The 16694-nt window shown below is 44.8% G+C and overlaps 1 protein-coding gene and 1 pseudogene across 1 annotated transcript; both read left to right on the top strand.

Annotated features, from left to right (window-relative positions):
- Nucleotides 1–553: 553 nt before the first annotated feature.
- Nucleotides 554–3718, top strand: LOC128316340 (uncharacterized). The gene has a single exon (XM_053225774.1). The coding sequence runs from the start codon at nucleotides 982–984 to the stop codon at nucleotides 2656–2658; it is 1677 nt and encodes a 558-aa protein (XP_053081749.1). The 5' UTR covers nucleotides 554–981; the 3' UTR covers nucleotides 2659–3718.
- Nucleotides 3719–8627: 4909 nt separating this feature from the next.
- LOC128316341 (60S ribosomal protein L31-like) lies at nucleotides 8628–11218 on the top strand (annotated as a pseudogene).
- Nucleotides 11219–16694: the final 5476 nt, after the last annotated feature.

The following is a 16694-nucleotide window of genomic DNA, read 5'->3' on the forward strand; positions in this document are numbered from 1 at the left end:
CTTATCTGAAATCTCCACTCTTTTATGAAGACTTTCTGATTCCTCCTTAGCCAGATGTAGTATCTTTCTCCTTGTCACTTTGTTATATTCTGTCATGTTGCTTACTTTCCTCTCTCTTGTATGAGGATTCTGACCCTATCACTTTTGTGTCCCATGTAGAACTGATGAGAGAAAAACTCTTTAAAGTCTTGAGAGGTAAGGGAAGCCATTTTAGATTTCTTTCTAAGTCAACATGACTGTACATAAACTTTGTTTCAAACAGAGGCCTGATTGATGGCCCATCAAATATGCGTTGTACATCTGCTTTCTAAGTGAGTAGCTTATAGGAAAACATCTTGTCCTTAATGAAAGGGCGGGCCTACGCCGGCCGCCGACTCCGTCTCGTTCAGTGTCCTTCACCTTGACCACGCCTCCTCCCCTTGAGTAACCACCCCCCCCCCCCTTACCTGCCTAACAGACCTCGGACCTTCCCCAGCCAATCGGCTGAGGCCACAGCCATTACCTCACCAACTGCCCCTAGGCCCCAATAAAACCTTTGTGCTTTTGAAACTCGCTCTCTCTCCCCGGTATCTCACCGCTGCGTCGGTGCAGGTAGGGGATTGAGTTCGAGCTAGCTCGAATAAAGGCTCTTTTGCTTTTGCACTGGACTCGGCTCCCTGGTGGTCTTTGGGGATCACGAATTCTGGGCATAACATTTGGGGGCTCGGCCTGGGATCCCCAAGACCCCCGAGGGACCCCCGACCCGGAGAGCCTGACTGGCCACGGTTAGTGTCTGTTCGTTCCGTCTTTTCTGTGTAAGCTAATTTCTGAAATTCTGGTAGTGCCTGACGCGGTCTAAGTGGATGCACTGGAGGACCACGGGCCAGGAGTTTCAGAAGAAGTTCCGATCCTCCCTTTTGGAGGGACGTGGAATCCCCTCATCGGTTTTGGAGGGACGTGGAATCCCCTCAAAGGTCTAAGCTAGCTTTCAGTTTTGCTTCCATGGAGTTGGGAGACTTTCTAGGGGCCCTCTGTTTGTCTGTTTTTGTGTTTCTCTGTTTTGTTCTGTGGACTTACTGGACGGACGTTATGGGACAGACTCAGACTACTCCTCTAAGTATTATGATTGATCACTTTAAGGATGTGAGGGGAAGAGCAAACAACCTCAGTGTGGAAGTCCGAAAGGGTCGGTGGCAGGTTTTTTATTCTAGCGAGTGGCCAGCTTTCAATGTCGGATGGCCACCAGAGGGGACCTTCGACCTCCCTACCATCCACCGAGTCAGGAGTATCATCTCTCGGCCTAAGACAGGCCATCTTGATCAGCTCCTTTACATTATCACTTGGCAGGACCTTGTAGAAGACCCACCCTCTTGGCTTAAGCCCTTCCTAGCCCCGCTCCCTCCGGAGCCAAAACCCATTCTTGCTTTGCAGGGGACAAAGAAGAAGAAAAGTCTTACCCAGCCTTCAGCACCCCTCTACCCTGTCCTACAGGGGGGGACTGAAGAATTAATTTTTCCTCCCCCGTATAACCCCCCTAGGATGCCGGAAGAATACCATCCTCCCCCTCCGGGGGAGGCAGACGCTGTTCCAAGAGCGGGAGGCGGGAACGCTCCAGTGGGAAGCCTGCCCTTTACCAGACAAAAGGCTCAGAGGGAGCAATCCGCCTCCGCCGCCGACTCCACTATTCCGCCCCTGCGAGCCACTGGACCCCCAGACGTGGAGGGGAATCAGCCCCATCACTATTGGCCTTTCGCCACTAGTGACCTCTACAATTGGAAAGCTCAGAATCCTAAGTTTTCCGAGAAACCGGCAGGGCTTATTGATTTATTAGACTCTGTTCTTTTTACCCATCAGCCCACGTGGGACGATTGCCAGCAGCTTTTGCAGGTCCTGTTCACGACTGAAGAAAGAGAAAGAATCCTCAATGAGGCCCGAAAACTAGTTCCGGGCACAGACGGGAATCCCACCACCAACCAGGCTCAGATAGATGCCTCCTTCCCCTTAACTCGGCCCCAGTGGGATTTCAACACGGCAGGAGGTAAGGAGAGGCTCCGGGTCTACCGCCAGACTCTAATGGGGGGTCTCCGAATGGCTGCTAGAAAGCCAACCAATTTGGCCAAGGTAGGAAATGTACAACAGGGAAAAGATGAATCTCCGGCTGCCTTTTTAGAGCGGATCATGGAGGCATTCCGTACCTATACCCCCATGGATCCAGAGGCTCCGGAAAGCAAGGCAGCTGTTATCCTGGCCTTTGTAAACCAATCGGCCAAAGACATTAGGAGAAAATTACAGAAAATAGACAGACTAGGAGAAAAAAGTCTGCAGGACTTACTGGTGGTAGCCGAAAAGGTATATAATAACCGGGAACCTCCTGAGGACAAGCAGGCTCGCGCCATGGCGGCTGCCAGCAGTAAGCAGATTCGAGACCTGGCCAGAATACTACTAGCTACCACTGCTGACTCCCCCGAGGAACGAGACCGCCATCTCCGGCAGCTGGCAGACGACGCAAGAAAAGGTAAAGGAACCACCAAGGGGGGGAAGCAGAGGCTGCAGAAGGATCAGTGTGCATACTGCAAGGAGATAGGGCATTGGGCCCGAGATTGTCCAAAAAGGGCCGGCGGGAAGGGAAGCAAGACTGATGGAGTAAAAGTCCTAGAGCTAGATGAACTAAGTGATTAGGGGAGTCGGGGTTCGGACCCTCTCCCCGAACCCAGGGTAACTCTTAAAGTGGAGGGGACCCCTGTTGACTTCCTTGTCGACACCAGAGCACAACATTCGGTCCTCCGCACCCCACAAGGAAAACTAGCCAGCAAGAAGTCCTGGGTACAAGGGGCAACTGGTATGAACCAGTATTCATGGACTACCCGAAGAACAGTCGATTTGGGAACGGGCCGGGTATCCCACTCCTTTATGGTAATACCAGAATGCCCCTACCCGCTATTAGGACGGGACTTACTGACCAAGATTGGAGCTCAGATAACTTTCAGACAAGGGGGGGCCTCAGGTCACCGATGGCAAGGGCCACCCCATCCAGGTCCTGACCATGAAACTGGAGGATGAATACCGCCTCCACCAGGAGGCGCTCCTGAGAGAGGATCATATAGACAGATGGCTACAAGAATTCCCCTCGATTTGGGCAGATACCGGTGGTGGGGGCGGGATAGGACTAGCTGCTCACAGGACTCCGGTCCTGGTAGAGCTCAAGCCAGGAGAGAGTCCGGTAAGGATCAAACAATACCCCATGTCTCGGGAGGCCCGAAAGGGGGATCCAGCCACACATCCGGAGACTATGAAGCCTAGGGATACTAGTTCCTTGCCAGTCTCCCTGGAACACCCCCATACTGCCGGTCAAAAAGCCTCACACAAATGACTACCGACCGGTACAAGACCTCCGGGAAGTAAATAAGAGGGTCACGGACATACACCGAACTGTTCCCAACCCATATACTCTCTTGAGCTCCTTGGCGCCCTCCAGGGTCTGGTATACTGTACTAGATTTAAAGGACGCCTTCTTCCGTCTGCCGCTGGCACCCCAGAGCCAACCCTTGTTCGCCTTCGAGTGGCATGATCCGGAGGAGGGCTACAGTGGGCAACTCACCTGGACATGGCTACCTCAGGGATTCAAAAATTCGCCCACCATCTTCGATGAGGCACTACACGAGGACCTGGGTGAGTACAGAAGGGAGCACCCTGGCCTCACCCTCCTACAGTACGTAGATGACTTCCTGATTGCTGCCGACACGGCTGGGGGCCTTAGGGTACTGGGCATCTGCGAAGAAGGCTCAGATATGCAGGGAGAGGGTAAGTTACCTGGGATATATCCTGGAGGGCGGACAGCGGCGGTTATCAGATGCCAGAAAAGAAACTGTCCTAAAGATCCCTACTCCCACCTCCCGAAGAGAAGTAAGGGAATTCTTAGGATCAGCTGGCTACTGCCGCCTCTGGGTTCCAGGTTTTGGTGAGATCGCCAGGCCCCTATATGAAGCTACCAAAGAGGGGAAAACATTTAAATGGGCTGAAAAAGAAGAAACTGCCTTTAATCAGTTAAAAAAGGCCCTCCTAAGTGCCCCAGCCCTGGGCCTACCAGACATTAGGAAGCCCTTCCACCTCTTTGTAGACGAACATAAGGGAATAGCAAAAGGGGTTCTAACTCAAGCCTTAGGCCCCTGGAACTACCTGGTGGCTTACCTGTCCAAGAAACTAGAGCCAGTGGCTGCCGGCTGGCCGCCATGCCAAAGAATTATCGCGGCGACAGCACTCCTAGTCAAGGACGCAAACAAACTGACCCTAGGACAGGAGATCTGGATCATGACACCACACGCCATTGAAGGGGTCCTGAAATAGCCTCCTGATAGATGGATGAGCAACACACATATGACTCATTACCAGAGCCTCCTACTCAACCCTCCACGAGTGTGGTTCCACCCCAGTGCAGCCCTCAATCCTGCAACCCTGCTGCCCAACCCTGACCTAGGTGCTCCACTACATGACTGTGCGGGAATCCTGGAACAAGTACATGGATTCCAGACGGACCTGACCGACTGGCCCCTCCCCGATGCCGAGGCTACTTGGTTCACTGATGGCAGCAGCTTTGTGTGAGACGGACACAGGTATGCGGGTGCAGCGGTGGTCACCGAAACAGACACCGTATGGGCGGAGGCTCTACCCTCCGGAACGTCAGCCCAGCGAGCAGAGCTCATAGCCCTCACCAAGGCGCTGATGCTGGGAGCTAGAAAACAGCTTAATAACTACCGGACTTGGGAGACCCAGTTTTACCAGACCAGCCCAAATACTCCCAGGAGGAGTTGCAGCGGATCAAGAAACTCCCCATGGCCCAGGAGATAAAGGGATGGTGGTGGTATACACCTAACAAGGAGCTCGTGCTGCCAGACCGGCTCAAAGTCTCAATATTAGAGCAAGTTGTATCTGCCTGCAAGACCTGCCAACTCACCAACACGAGAGCCACATCAGATAAAAAAGGAACCAGGCTCAGAGGCACCGGACCGGGAGCCCAATGGGAAGTCGACTTCACTGCAGTCAAACCAGGAAAGTATGGTTATAAATATCTTTTAGTATTTACAGACACCTTCTCTGGCTGGGTGGAGGCATACCCAACCGAGCGTGAAACGGCTCAGACGGTGGCTAAGAAGCTACTAGAAGACATCTTACCCAGGTATGGTTTTCCTGCCATGGTAGGATCAGACAATGGACCAGCTTTTATCTCGCAGGTAACGCAGGCAGTAGCCAAGGCGGTGGGGGCAAACTGGAAATTACATTGTGCTTATAGGCCCCAGAGCTCAGGACAGGTAGAAAGAATAAATAGAACCCTAAAAGAGACCCTTACCAAATTAACCATGGAGACTGGCGGGGACTGGGTGACTCTCCTACCGAATGCTCTTTACTGGGTTAGGAACACTCCTTACACCTTGGGTTTTACTCCCTACGAGATCACGTTTGGCAGGCCACCCCCTATTATTCCCAACTTTCGAGCTGAACTTCTTTCTGAGTTTAAAAATCAAGAACTTCTTCTTTCCTTGAGAGGGCTCCAGAGGGCGCACGAGGACATTTGGCCGCACCTCCGTGCCATCTATGAGGCTGGCCCGACCCAGACACCTCATCAGTACAGGCTGGGAGACTGGGTCTACGTCAAGAGGCACCACCGAGAGACCCTCGAGCCGTGCTGGAAGGGACCCTACATCGTGGTGCTGACAACTCCCACCGTTCTCAAAGTAGATGGCAACACGACCTGGGTCCATCACACCCACGTTCGGCCAGTGGACCCCTCCACGATCCGGAAGGACTTCGTCACGCGATGGGCCGTCAGTCGGGACCAACACAACCCGCTCAAGCTCAAGCTATAGCACATTCGACCCACCTAATATTGGTAACTCTGTTAACTCTGCTTGTCATTGCTCATGCTGCCGGGAGTCCCCACGTCTCCCAAAACATCACCTGGCAGATCGTAGACACCAGCTCGGGGACAATACTTAATCAGACCTCCCAGAGCCACCCCAGGGACACTTGGTTCCCAGAATTTTGCATAAACCTCCAAACTCTGTTCCCCTTGTCACCATAAATACAGCTGGTCCCATGATTGGGTCCGCAAGCTACATGGCAAGGGGGGAAATAAAAGGGCGGGCCTACGCTGGCCGACTCCGTCTTGTTCTGTGTCCTTCACCTTGACCACGCCTCCTCCCCTTGAGTAACCCCCCGCCCCTTACCTGCCTAACGGGACTCGGACCTTTCCCCAGCCAATTGGCTGAGGCCACAGCCATTACCTCACCAACTGCCCCTAGATCCCAATAAAACCTTTGTGCTTTTGAAACTCGCTCTCTCTCCCCGGTATCTCACCGCTGCGTCGGTGCAGGTAGGGGATTGAGTTCGAGCTAGCTCGAATAAAGGCTCTTTTGCTTTTGCACTGGACTCAGCTCCCTGGTGGTCTTTGGGGATCACGAATTCTGGGCATAACACTTAAGATATTGATCAATACTCCAACTCCTTTTATTTCATGAAGTTAAAACTAGTGATTTCTGCCTACATATTAATATAATCTTTTGAAAGAATTCACCTCTGACATACTGATGGACAGATTAAAAAAATTTTTTTTAATGTTTATTTATTTTTGAGAGAGAGAGAGAGCCTCAAGCAGGGGAGGAGCAGAGAGAGGGAGACAGAATCTGAAGCAGCCTCCGGGCTTTGAGCTGTCAGCACAGAGCCCAACATGGGGCTCGAACTCATGGATAGTGAGATCATGACCTGAGCTGATGTCAGATGCTTAACCGACTGAGCCACCCAGGCATCCCACTGATTGTCATATTTTTATGTAAAAAAGTATTTAACTCTGTAAAAACTGTTCATTCCCTGGAGTACTTCCTTCCCTGTGAATATCGTGTTTCCTGGGCAGCTGTCCTGATCTGTGCTAGAATAAAACTAACTCTCTCTCTCTTTTTAAAATCATATTAGAATTCTTTCTGGTCAAATTGCATGGACATTTCTTGGCTTAGTTGGCAGGACATCAGAGAAATCCACCTGAGGCCACCTGAGGTCTTCTGGAACCTGGCACTTGGTCCCAGCATGGGCCCTTTGTATACCTCTGGCTTTTCAGCAACCTTTGAGTGGATCAGTGAGTTCTGTTATGCAGATCTCCTTATTTTAAGTTGACAGTCCAGACTTTTATTCAAGCTGGTTTTAGACTGATTTTATTTGTACTGGTAAGATTTTCTAGGTAGGAAACCTCTGGACAAGGGAGTAAAACTTGGGTTGGCTAATTCATATTTGGCTTTGGTCTGGCAATAAAACCTTAAAGACTGGATAATACCAACGAGTCAGAAAATGAGAGATTGGATTATTTAGCTCTGAAGATAGGGGATACTTGCTCCTTCTATCCAAAAGGCGTTCTCAGGTGACCGAGAACCTAATGGAAGTATCTGAGGTTATTATTCCTCAAGATGAGAAGCAGTCCCATTGGGAATTTCATTTTCTTCACATAGTAAATAAAGTCTGGCTTGTCTGGGGATGCACAAGTAAGGATTGATCATCTGGTGCTTGGAGCCCCCACGGCAGTTTTAGGCTACCAATGGGGAAACACCGGATACCTCAGTGTGTTTCACAGCCTCCTGGAAATGCACTCATAAATAGTACACTTTGGTCCACTATATTTTTCTCTCCCAAGAGAATTGTCCAGATTTTATACTAAAACTAAAGCCTAAAGAAGATGCGAAATCATGCTCTAAAGCTGAACAGCTCCCTGGGGCGCCTGGGTGGCTCAGTTGGTTGAACGTCCGGCTCTTGGTTTCAGCTCAGGTTATAATCTAATGGTTCCTGAGTTCGAGCCCAGGATCAGGCTCCGTGCTGACAGTATGGAGCCTGCTTGGAATTCTCTCTCTCCCTGCCCCTCCCCTACTCACTCTATCAAAATAAATAAACTTAAAAAAATAAAGCTGAACAGCTCCTGAATGCACAATAGCCACCTACATGTTCCTGAAAAGGGGACTCAATTCCTTGTACTAGCCCTTGTAACATATCTACTGAAAAGTTTGGAGATGTGTTCAAGACCTGAAAGCTAGAACTAATACTGTGGTGACTTGACATCCAGTGGTCCCAAATCCACATACTTTGCTCTCCTTGATTCCAACCAATAAGCATTACTTTTCATAGTGATAGATTTGTGTAGCTCCTTCAGTATTCCTGTAGATGTATTAAAATACATATTAACTCAAGGTTCTGCCCTAGGACACCCCAATTATGACCCCATTTTCTTCATTTTGGTACATGAAAACAAAGGGAATGCTCTAAGTGTATTAACTCAGAAGCATAGTGATCAACATTGACCTATAGGATATTATAGCCAACAACTTGGTTTGGTGACTAAAGGACTTCCACCTTGTATGAGAGCAATTTAGGCAACCACACTCACATGCAAGGCCACTGAGGAAATAATGGTCTCCCCTTAACTATATTCCACATTCAGTTGTATCTCTTCTATACTCTCATCTTAACATTATTCTGTAAGTCAGCTTCTTAAAAAGTAATATTACTCTCCATACCTAATAGTATTCTAGCTTGACAAAGTAACTTTAACCCTGCAACTTTACTTCCAGATCTACACAAAGACCTTGATCATGGGTTTCCAACCAGGGCTTGGCAGAATGGCTCCTGAAAAGAAGGGTGCTGAGAAGAAGGTCCGTTCTGCCAACGAAGTAGTGACCAGAGAATACACATCAACGTTCACAAGCACATCCATGGAGTGGGTTTCAAGAAGTGTGCCTCTCTGGCATACAAAATGATCTGGAAATTTGCCATGAAGGAGAATGGGAACTCCAGATGTGTGCATTGACACCAGGCTCAGCAAAGGAATGTTCCAAACTGTATCCGCATGCAGTTGTCCAGAAAACATAATGAGGATGAAGAATCACCAAACAAGCTCTATATGTTGGTGACTTATGTACCTGTCACCACTTTCAAAAATCTGCAGACAGTTAATGTGGATGAGAACTAATTGCTGCTTGTCAAATAAAGGTATAAAACTACCAAAAAAAAAAAAAAAGGCCAAAAGATCTTGGTCATGACTGTATTTCATTAATTGATTATCTTCTTATTCCTAGAAAAGACTTACATGAGACCCCATTGATAATGCTGACTTAATTTGGTTTATGGAATTTACAGATGATCATAAAGACGGTCAAAGACATTACTAAGTTAGATATGCAATTACTTCTTTAACAGATATAATTGAAAGCTCTTATTTACCCCAAAGAAAATCTTCACGATCTGAATTAATTGCACTAACTTGAGCTTGTCAATTGACTAAAAATCAAATAACAAATATCTATACTGACAGTCACTATGCCTTTGGAGTAGCATATAACTTTGGAATGTTATGGAAACAACAAGGATTTTTAACGTCCTCAGGACAACCTATAAAAAGTGGGAAGCAGGTTGCAAAGTGATTAGGTGTGATACAACTACCACAACAACTTGCCATTATTTAGATACCTGGGCATTCTAGATTTGATACCATAGAAGAAAAGGAAATCATTTGGCTGATGTAACTGCTAAGTGAGTATCTCTAGATACAAATTTTGTCCAGCATCAAGAATGCTCATTGTTCCTTAATATTAATTTATTAAAAGATCTGCTTTTATGGGCTCAAAGGGAGAAAATTCAACCCCATCACTCAGGTATGGGTTGGGCCTAACAAAAAACTTAGAGTTCCTATCGGAGTACAAATACTTTTACTTTCACATATTTGTTAATTGACTCATTGGAGATCTGGAAAAATGATTTTATGGAGTAAATAATGTTTATGGAACCTATCAAATGTATGCCCGCTGTACCATTTGCCCAATACACAATTCTGGGAAGTCATTACATGGATCACAAAGACATCTCTCGCTTCCCAAAGGACCATTTGAGGTATGGCAGTTGGATTTTGTCCAGATGCCACCATCTCAAGGATATAAATATGTTTTGGCTGTGATTTTCACATTGGTTTTCATCTTTTCCTTACAGAAGAGAGCTATGGCATTAACGGTAGGCAAATTATTTAGAAAGGATAATTCCTGTTTGGGGAATTCCTCCAAACTACATCCTGATCAAGGTTCCTATTTTACTGGACAAAAATTAAAACCATTTGTAATGTTTGGCCGATAACATTTCCATTGTGCTTATCATCTGCAATCCCCAGGATTGGTGGAAAGAAAAAATGATACCATTAAGATTCATTTGGCAAAATTTTCCGAACGATTTAAATTTCCATGGCCAAAACCTCTCCTACTAGTATAGTAAAACCTTGGATTGCAAGTAACTTGTTCTGCGAGTGTTCTGCAAGACGAGCAAACATTTCTAAAAAATTTTAACTTGATAAATGAATGATGTCTTGCAATATGAGTAGTACATGATGCTGAATGTCACATGATCGCGCCATTAGTTCTCTCTCTCTCTCTCTCTCTCTCTAATTTGCTGAGGAGTTGTGGGTGATGGTCTCCCATGCTCGGATGCTTGGTCTCAGGCCATAGTGTTTGGCAGAAATCAGTGATTTTTCAGAACGTTGGAAGGTGCTCACAGCTGGCACTAGTGTATTTTTTGCTATTGCAAAGCCCCTATGAGAGTCTTTTGCTTTTCCATACAAGAGTAAGTTTAAGAATGCTTTGCTTTTTCCAGGTCAGGCTGCCTGCAGATACAGACCCTTTCCTCTGCTGCCTTATTGCCAGTTACACTAAGTACAATATATGCCAAGAGTTTATTAATACTGTCCTGTAGTCAGCATCCGGGTAAGTGTATACAATAGCTGCCATGCGGGAAAAGATTCCATTGAGCCAATAGATAGCAGGGATTCTGTTAGCGATAGTGAAAGTTGTCCAACACAATAACCCTCCTCTCTCTTGTCTCCTTCACTCCAGCCTTTGAAGGTTTTCAAAGATAAGTGCAGGTTAGTTTATTTTCTTTATATTTTGTATTTTCTTTATTATTTTGTATCATATTACAGCGTTGTAATCATTTTATATGAATATTTTTGGATTGTGGAACAAATCGTCTGAGTTTCCATTATTTCTTATGGGGAAATTCACTTTGATACAGAAGTGCTTTGGATTACAAACATGCTTCTGGGACGAGTTATACTCACAAACCAAGGTTTTACTGTACTTCCAGGTTAGAGATGTACTACCTTTCAAAAACATCGATTATCCCCTTTTGAAGTCATAACAATTGCATGGCTTATGAGGTTAGATGAAGGAATGTATGAACCAACCTTATTAATATTATTGCCATTACTATCAAGGCCTCATTAAAGCCCTTAAACAAAGTGAAAATTTTGTTCACAGTTTCTTTTACAGTGAACTCCTAGGAGACGAAGATTTCAAAGACCAACCCGGGGATCTTGTTTATTAGAAAAGACATCAAATAAAAGAGTCATTACAACCTTACTGGAAGGGACCTTATCAAGTATTACTGAATAACCCTGTGCTGTTATGTCAAAAGGTCTAAATGCAGGCATCCACATTTCTCCTTTAAAAAGGTCCCTTCACCAGAGTGAACTTCAACTCTTGTCTCTGACACTTGGCTCTGACTAACTAAGCAATGGATGCCAGACCAGGATAAGAAATAGATGACATCAGCTTGTCCCCAGATTTGAGACCAGGCCTGTATTCTACTCTTCTTTCTTTTTCAGTTTGTAATGTTAGAATATAGTAAACCTACCTGTTTGCTTTCACCTCCTCCTTTATTACATCCTGATGAAATATCATGGTTACCTGCGGATTTAACTAATGTAACTTCAAATACTACCCTACTACTTTACTATGATGATAACTTAGATAACATATTCATGACCTCTTGGACACACTGTAATGTTCCTTTAGCTTCTGACGCTTGGTTTTTAGGATATATATATTATAAAGGACTTTTATTAGGAAAAGTCTTTCAAAAAGGACTTCCTAACTCAAGTTTAACCTGCATTATGTATGACACTCAACAGATTGACCATTGTGTCTCTATAAACTTGATGATAATTTATTAAGAAAGGTTCCTGGGCACAGTGGGAGCTTGGGTACAAGTGACAGCTTGTCCGACACGCCAAAATATCCCATGTGTTCACAGACCATGTTTTTGTAGATGGAATGGCCTAAGCCAAAAAAACCAAAACCCAAAAAACCCAATGGGTATCTCCCAGAGATGCTACTTTAGCAGAGTGACTTGGTGGATTCATCCACCTTCTAAATCTGACTTTGTCTTAGGACCCAGAAGATTATGAGAAGCCTCATGGCATACTCAGACCAAATTACATTGAGAAGTTCCTACTACTCAATTAGCACTAGTCTGGCGAGCCCAACGCTTTTGGGTTCAAAATCTTTATCCTAATTGTACTAAAGCTGTTGGTTTACAATGGCAGCAATACATTTGGTGGATAAGTCAGCACTGGCCCCAGTGAAGAAAGAAAACTTTGGGTGGCATAAGGATCAGGTCTGGGTATCCTCCCTCAGTCAGGCTGAGCTTGCCTTTCATAAAGACATGTCTGGGTGTCTGGGTGGCTTAGTCAGTTAAGCGTCCGACTCTTGATTTCAGCTCAGGTCACAATCTCACAAAACTTGAGATCAAGTCCCACAACTTGCTTGGGATTCCCTCTCTCTCTCTCTCTCTCTCTGGTCCCCCACCTGCACTCCTATGCATGCACTCTCTCTTTCTCTCAAAATAAATAAATAAAAACTTTAAAAAAAAGTTCTGGGGCGACCGGGTGGCTCAGTTGGTTAAGCATTCGACTTTGGATGATCTTGTGGTTAGGGGAGTTTGAGCCCAGTATGGGGCTCTGTGCTGACAGCTTGGAACCAGGAGTCTGCTTTGGATTCTGTCTCCCTCTCTCTCTGCCCCTCACCCGCTTGTGTTCTGTCTCTCTCTCTCTCTCAAAAAATAAATAAACATTAAAAACAATTAAAAAACAAAACAAAAAAAACCAACCAATGAAACAAACAAACAAAAAAGACATGTCAAAGGAAAAAAACACTCTTGGACAAAAAGGAAAATTAGAAGAATGTTTATTTCAGGAAGAAGGTAAAGGATGGAAATCTGCATCTGCTTGGGCTGATAATCTAGCCTTTAATAAAATGGCTAGGGGCACCTGGGTGGCTCTGACTCTTGATTTTGGCTGGGGTCAGGATCTCCTGGTTCATGAAGTCAAGCCCTGTGTAGGGCTCTGCACTGACAGCTTGGAGCCTGTCTTTCTCCCTGTCTCTCTGCCCTTCTCTGCTCGTGCGCACTCTCTCTTTCAAAATAAATGAACATTTTTTAAAAAATGGCTAAATCAAACAGCATATTATGATGAAAAATGCTTGTATCCAACAATGGAGAAAAGCATGTACTTTAACCCGAGGGCTCCTAGACATGCTAATCCACATGAATCTGAAGTATCTATGGCCAATGGCCTTTATTAACTGCAGAAACCCAAAATATACATTTATGGAAATTTTATAATTTCCATAAATATATATTTACGGAAATTATATAGCTCTCCTAATCTGTAGAAAATCCTTAAAGCCTCCTGTAACTTATATTAAATATTTAATTTCTGCCTTAGTACTTATGGCAACTTAGTACTTATGGCAAATTTATGGTCAACCAGACTTAGGATGTTGTTCAATGAGTAGGAACAAAAACTGTTGTAAATACGACCAGAGTTCTTCCCGTTGGAGGAAAATGGGCCTTATTAGCCATTGATTCTTACTGGATTCCAATATCTACTAACATCTGGGAATTCAGGCAAAATATGTGGTTATTCCCTAACCAACAATGGAATCCTGAATTCATTCCAACGTGGCCTACAATGGCTATGCCTATACAAACTAACATAGGGTATACGGGAAAAGGAAGATTTTGTTGGGAAGGTTTATAAAACACCTCTGCAATACTCCTTGATTTATTTTGTAACCAGAGTACTTTTCTTCACAACACTACTGCTATATGGTACAATACTGGCTTTGCAACTCAAATAGAGTTGCCTGATGCTAACAAAAATTATACTAATATTGTTATTGATGACCAAATGGGGAGAGAGAATTACACCCACCACAAGACGTATTATCTATGGAAACTAATGGGCCAGAGAAGTCCTTACAGATAACAGAAAATGTAATTACCATTTTAAACCAATCAGCTCAAACATATCACAAAGCACAAATAACTGTAGATAAAGAAGATACTCAAATTAATTCAAGATTATCAGAATACCTGTGCTGGATTTTTTTGGATTCTTCTCTTGTCTTTCTGATTCTATACTTACTCCCCATTGGGTGCTTTAAATGTTATTAATTGGATTTTTATTACTATTTCTATATTTATGCTATGAAGGTTACAAAAAGGCAAAGGGGAAAAACTCTCCACAAAGCACATGAACAATGTTTGCACGACAGGTTGATCTCATTGAAAAAAAAAAATCAGTTGTAATATTTCCTATTTAAAGGCCATACTGTTGACCTCACCGCCCCCCCTCCCCCCACCATAGACTCCTAGGCCACCTAAATCAGGCCTAGAAGGGAGGGACATGATGGCCCCATGGTGGATAAGGAATCACCCTGACATCAAGGGACAAAATGATGATCATCAATGCTTTCTGTCAAAAAATTACTGATCAAATGGGGGAACTGATGAGAGAAAAACTCTCTTAAGTCTTGACCTGAGGGAGGCCATTTTAGATTTCCATCTAAGTCAACATGACTACATAAATGTTGTTTAAACCAAAAACTTGATTTAAGGCCCACCAAGCATGTGTAGGACATCTGCTTTATAAATGAGCAGCCTGGGGGCGCCTGGGTGGTTCAGCTGGTTAAGTGTCCAACTTTGGCTCAGGTCACGATCTTACTGTTTGTGGGTTCAAGGCCTGTATTGGGCTGTATGCTGACAGCTCAGAGTCTGGAGCCTGCTTCAGATTCTGTGTCTCCCTCTCTCTCTGCCCCTCCCCTGCTCGCATCTGGTCGGACTTTCTCTCCAATAAATAAATAAATAAACAAATAAATAAATAAATTAATTAATTAAAAAAAAAAGAGCAGCTTGAAGGAAAGCCTCCTGTCCTTAAGATGTCGATCAATGCTCCTACTTCTTAGTCTATGATGTTAAAACTCGTAAATCCTGCCTACATGTTAATTTATAATTTTTTTGAGAGACTATACCTCTGACATATTGATTTATGGCTCTTTATGTAAAAAAGTATATAACCCTGTAAAAACTGTTCATTCCCTGGATCACTTTCTTCCCAGTGAATATTGTGTTTCCCAGGCAGCTGTCCTAATCTGGGCTCAAATAAAACTCTATGCTCTTCTCATATTAGAGTTCTTTCTGGTCAATTTATGTCGACAGAACTAACATAGTGCTTTGTACTTCATAAGCCATAGGTACATGTACTTTTAATGATGTAGTTTAGGTGGGAACAGAGGAGCCCTCCAAATTGGCTTTACTTTGTTACTCTTTTAGTCCATTTGGACTGCTCTACCAAAATACCACAGACTGAGTGACTTATAAATAACAAAAATTTACTTCTCACGGTTCTGGACACTGGAAGTAAACCACAGGCTTAAAATGGCATCACTTAGGCTAAGATCTCAAGCCAATAAACCAAGGCTTAAAACCTAACCTAACTGCAGTTTTGACCTCCCCCCCTCCCCATAATGTAACCTTTAGGCCAGTCAACATGGGAATTTCCTGATAAGCACTAGGAAATTCACTGATGGACCCCTTCTGCTCTCCTTAGGAGGTGACCTTGCCTAAAACAATGGATTCTTTGCTAATAATTTCCTTTTTTCCACTCCCTCTCTACCTTTATTTATTTAAAAAAATTTTTTAACATTATTAATTTTTGAGAGACAGAGCGTGAGCATGGGAGCGCAGAGAGAGGGAGACACAGAATCTGCAGCGGGCTCCAGGCTCCGAGCTGTTGGCTTAGAGCCTGACACAGAGCTTGAACTTGCAAACAATGAGATCATGACCTGATCTGAAGTCTGGGCTTAACCAACCGAGCTACCCAGGTACTCCTCCCTCTGTATCTTTAAAAACCTTTCTTTTTCTGTGGCCCTTTGGAGTTCCCCTCAACTTGCTAGATGGGATGTTGCCTGATTCATGACTTGTTTAATGAAACCAGTCAGGTCTTTAAGGGGTGTCTGCATGGCTCAGTTGGTTATGCATCTGACTTTGGCTCAGATCATGGTCTCAAGGTCCATGAGTTTGAGTCCGGCATCAGGCTCTGTCTGTGCTGACAGCTCAGAGCCTAGAGGCTGCTTGGGATTCTGTTTCTCCCTTTCTTGCTGCCCTTCCCTGCCCCTTCTCTCCCCCCCAAAATAAAATAAACATTAGAAAGAAGTTAAAAAAACCCAATTAGTTCTTTAAAATTACTTAAGTAGATTTTCGTTATTTAACACTCTTAATTTGGACTTAATAATACAGACTGGGTGGCTTATAAACAATAGAAATTTACTTCTCACAGATCTGGACGCTGGAAGTCCAAGGTCAGGGTGACAGCATGGTTGGGTGAAGGCCATCTTCGGAGTTGCAGAAATTTCGTTGTTCTCACATAGGGCTAGGGAGCTCTCTGGGGTCTCTCTGTCTCTTTCTCTCTGTCTTTTTCTGGGGTTTCTTTCAAAAGAGCACTAATCCCATTCTTGAGGGCTCTACCCCCAAAGACCTCATCTTCTAACACTAGCACATAGGGCGTTAGGATTCTAACTTGTGAATTT

This window comes from Acinonyx jubatus, chromosome B4, assembly GCF_027475565.1.
Source record: "Acinonyx jubatus isolate Ajub_Pintada_27869175 chromosome B4, VMU_Ajub_asm_v1.0, whole genome shotgun sequence".
Lineage (NCBI taxonomy): Eukaryota > Metazoa > Chordata > Mammalia > Carnivora > Felidae > Acinonyx > Acinonyx jubatus.

Coding starts and splice junctions, on each gene's coding strand:
- LOC128316340 (XM_053225774.1), top strand. CDS start 982: ATGGAGTTGGGAGACTTTCTAGGGGCCCTCTGTTTGTCTGTTTTTGTG.